The sequence below is a fragment of the Trematomus bernacchii genome, unplaced genomic scaffold (genome assembly GCF_902827165.1).
Source record: "Trematomus bernacchii unplaced genomic scaffold, fTreBer1.1, whole genome shotgun sequence".
Lineage (NCBI taxonomy): Eukaryota > Metazoa > Chordata > Actinopteri > Perciformes > Nototheniidae > Trematomus > Trematomus bernacchii.
The window spans coordinates 577,256-580,960 of NW_022987654.1; the positions used below are offsets into that span (position 1 = coordinate 577,256).

Here is a 3,705-nt window from a genome sequence, read left to right on the forward strand (position 1 = left end):
GTATATGATAATCTGATGCCATTTTGACCAGATTTGCTAGCACCTAAGTATCTATATTGATATATGTATATATACTGTATATATACTATATATACACTGATGATGAAACTAATTAGAGTAAATTGAATAAATATAATAATAATAATACAGTTGTGTAAATTAAAATAATATTTAAAAATATAAAATGAATAAGGAAAGCAAAAATATGTGATATCAAATGTCTCAAAATGCTTTGTCAGATTTTTTTCCTTGTATCAATATATCTCATAGGAGGAGTTGCCTATAGATGCATTCTAAGAAAATTTCCCTGCATGCACGTTTAACCTTCTCTTCCAGTCAGTCTCCTCCCCTCCTATTTTGGCTATAAATTCAAACAAGAGATGAACCCAAATATGTGCACCTTACTCTTCAAAAGATTTTTGCATCTTCACTCCATCATCTCTGCCTCCAGAAGCTCCAGCAGCCTGATCCTCACCATGGCTCCTCAGTCTCTCCTGCTGTCCCTCCTGCTCCTCTGGTCCCTCCTCAGCACTGTCTGCTGCAGTTCCATGTGTAACAACCAGTGCTGTCATTTCGTGGAGGGATTTCCAGTCCGGCTAAAGAAGCTCAGAGAGGACTACTCCCAGATCAGAGACTTCTATGTGAGTAGCAGCTCAACATTTACTCTGACATTAGTGAGAGCAGCATGTAGTGCTGACGGTCTGCAGGTGATGCAGCACTCTCTCTCCTCTGTCACTGAACGCAACCTTGTTCTGTTTACAGGAAGCAAACGATGACTTGGACATAGCGCTGCTAGACCAGAGCGTCGAGGACTCTTTCAAAGTAAGTTTCAGCATTAACTCAGCATTTAATATGGTAAAGAGCCGCTGCTTCTCAAGGAAAAGCTATCATAAAATAAACAGAGCCTACAATTTCAAGGCAAGACACGTGCACGCCAGTAAAGAGTTAAGCGGCATAACTTAACGAGAGCTTTTCCTCCCTCCTACAGAGCCCATTTGCCTGCCACGCCATGAACAGCATCCTGGACTTTTACCTGAGCACGGTGCTGCCAGCGGCAATAGCGGGAGTGACCGATGATACCATGGACTTACAGCCTCCCATTGAGTCCATTCAGCTCATCTTCGACCAGCTCAAGAGAGATATCATCACATGTGTGAGTACCTGACTCGCGTGTTATTCCTCCTCCAGGACAAGGTGTTAATATGCACCGAGTGCGGGCTAGGGACGCCTTTGATCCTAGTTAAAGTATTTAGTTCGCCATGCGGAGAAGACTGTTTCAAATGCTTAGTAAGAAACATGTATAGGTTTTAGTTTAAGTATGAAGACCTAACATTATAACTCTAACCGTAAATTATTTTATAAAATGGAAAAATGCATTTCAATTATTGCACTGTGGCTACTCAAGAGTTACATATACACGTGGGTCATTATGGCCATTGTTGCTCTTAAAGTGCCTGTCCCGCCTGTCCAAGTTTCTGTTTCCATTACAAAAGCAACCAAGCTGTAATGTATTCCGGAATACATGTGATTAGCTGTCACTCAACTAGTTAAAAATGTAGTCCATGTCTACAGCCAAACAATCTAAACCATCTTCCTGGTCTGGACTAAATCCAAAAAGCTCCAGAAATATTCCCAGTGTTTTTTGACACAAGGCAAATGGCTGACCATGAAAGAAAGAGGAAGAATGGCCAAGGACAGATCATAATATAGTATTAGTCAGTCATTCCTCAACTGCAGTATCGTGCAAAGCTGTGCATCCTCACATTCTTGAAAAAGGGAAGAGAACTGAAGGCATCATCCTGACGAAAGTGTCATATTCTGTGCGTCTGTTGGAGGGAGGGGGGATGTATTCTGGACATGAGCGTCTAATGAAAGTCGATTATTTTTCCTCTTCCAGAGAAATTACTTTGCCTGCAAGAAACAGTTTGACATCAAAAACCTAAACTCTACTTACACACAGGTGAGTGTTCACTTATCAGGTTGAATTGTGAAAACACATTTCTTAAAAAGACAAAGTTCCTGTTTGTGTGCCTTTCATTTTAACCAACAGAGCCATGTGTTTGTTTGCAGATGAATAGTAAAGGTCCGTATAAAGCCATGGGGGAGCTGGATCTACTGTTCAACTACATTGAGACCTATCTGGCTTCTAAACGGCACAGAAACTGAGCCACTGTTTGAAGAACTGCTGACCCTAAACTTACTGTGAACTTGACAGCCATTGACCCTTGCCCATTTATTGAATGTAATATTGTATTTACAGGGATGCAGATTTTCTTGTTGGCTCTTAAACAGATTTTTTCTTTTTTTTTAGACTTCTTCTTTTGTCCTGAGGACAAGTTTCTGTTTTAAGACCATATTGCGTCATACATTATATGAAGTTACGAACAATACTGTCTGTTATAAACTGTTATATTTATTTTTGTATTTATTATGACTGAGATTGTTTTGCATTGCAGTAGAATAAATGACTTGTTGACAATGTATTACTCTTTTGATTCTTTCTTTAAAAGATAATTCAGCTGCTAATGTGCCATTTATGAGGACTGGGTAAATAGTAGAGCACTGAAAACATCACATCCTGCTGTTCTGCCGTCTATATGTGGGGAACCACTAAAATATGTAAACTCAACAGGCTGATGCACTAACCTCAAACGTGACCCATATACGTCACTTACCAGCAGCAGCCCTGCTGTGTCTTTACTTACCGTAAGTGTAACTAGCCGGCCTTACTCTCAAGCCTCACCCTCATGGTATATGCACCGGTGCACACTCACACACACAAACATGCAAAAGCAATCTCACTCAGACACACACACTTAGTCTAAAACAGAAGTAACACAGGGTTAAAAAGAGCAGCCCTGCATTAACAGTGTTTAGCTTTTATATATGTCAGCTTCTTCACTGGGACAGGGCCAGAGGGGGTATTTTTAGGGTTTCATCTGCTGTACCACAGCGCATTCAGCCTGAGCGATAACATGTTTTCTGTGAGCAATAAATAAAACCAGCCGTAATAACATTTTAATGTATGTACCTGATACTCTAATCTCAAAATCACAAGACTCCTGACTTGACTCAGGCCTCTAAACTGAAACTACTCTAAGACATTTTATCAGCCAGTGGCTTAGTCAACGTGGGATGATCTAAATAGTATCATTCTATCAATGACAGTACTTAATGCAAAGCTATCATTCATAACAACTGTCCGATAGGGCATGACTGTTTTAATGTTACCAGTGTTAATATCCGTTTCTTTAAGGCTTTTAATGTGCTGGTTAAGATCAGGTATGTTATGACTGGATGTGTCTTAACAGAGAGCAACGGTTTCAAGGCATGGTGAGAAACAATGAAAGGGTTTTGATACAAAAAGCTGAATCACTGTTTGGAATGTGCATGAATAAAATAAAAAATTGTTACTTTAATTATCTAAAATATGAATCTACAATGGCATCCTATTTTTCCGTCAAACGTCAAGATATCAGCACAACAAGAAAGTTTAGGATTCAAAGCCTACTCAGTTACTGTTAGGCCTACTTAAACAAACTAAATGCTCAGCAAAGCACTGTCAAGGACTTTAATTACATGGAAGTAGGAACAAAATCTTCGTATTAATGTTTTTAAAAAAGCAAAGCTCTTCCCTCTATTCATAATATTGTCTTTGTAGCCTCCCTGGACTCAATACCTTTCAATACTTAAAGGTGGGGTAGG

The 3,705-nt window shown here is 39.5% G+C and overlaps 1 protein-coding gene across 1 annotated transcript; it reads left to right on the forward strand.

Moving 5' to 3' along the window:
* The first annotated feature begins 405 nt into the window (after window positions 1-405).
* il10 (interleukin 10) lies at window positions 406-2,483 on the forward strand. Its single transcript, XM_034134899.1, is given in 6 exon segments — window positions 406-641; window positions 763-822; window positions 989-1,153; window positions 1,898-1,960; window positions 2,071-2,136; window positions 2,138-2,483. Coding segments are annotated over 6 exon segments (588 nt in total). The 5' UTR covers window positions 406-476; the 3' UTR covers window positions 2,207-2,483.
* Window positions 2,484-3,705: the final 1,222 nt, after the last annotated feature.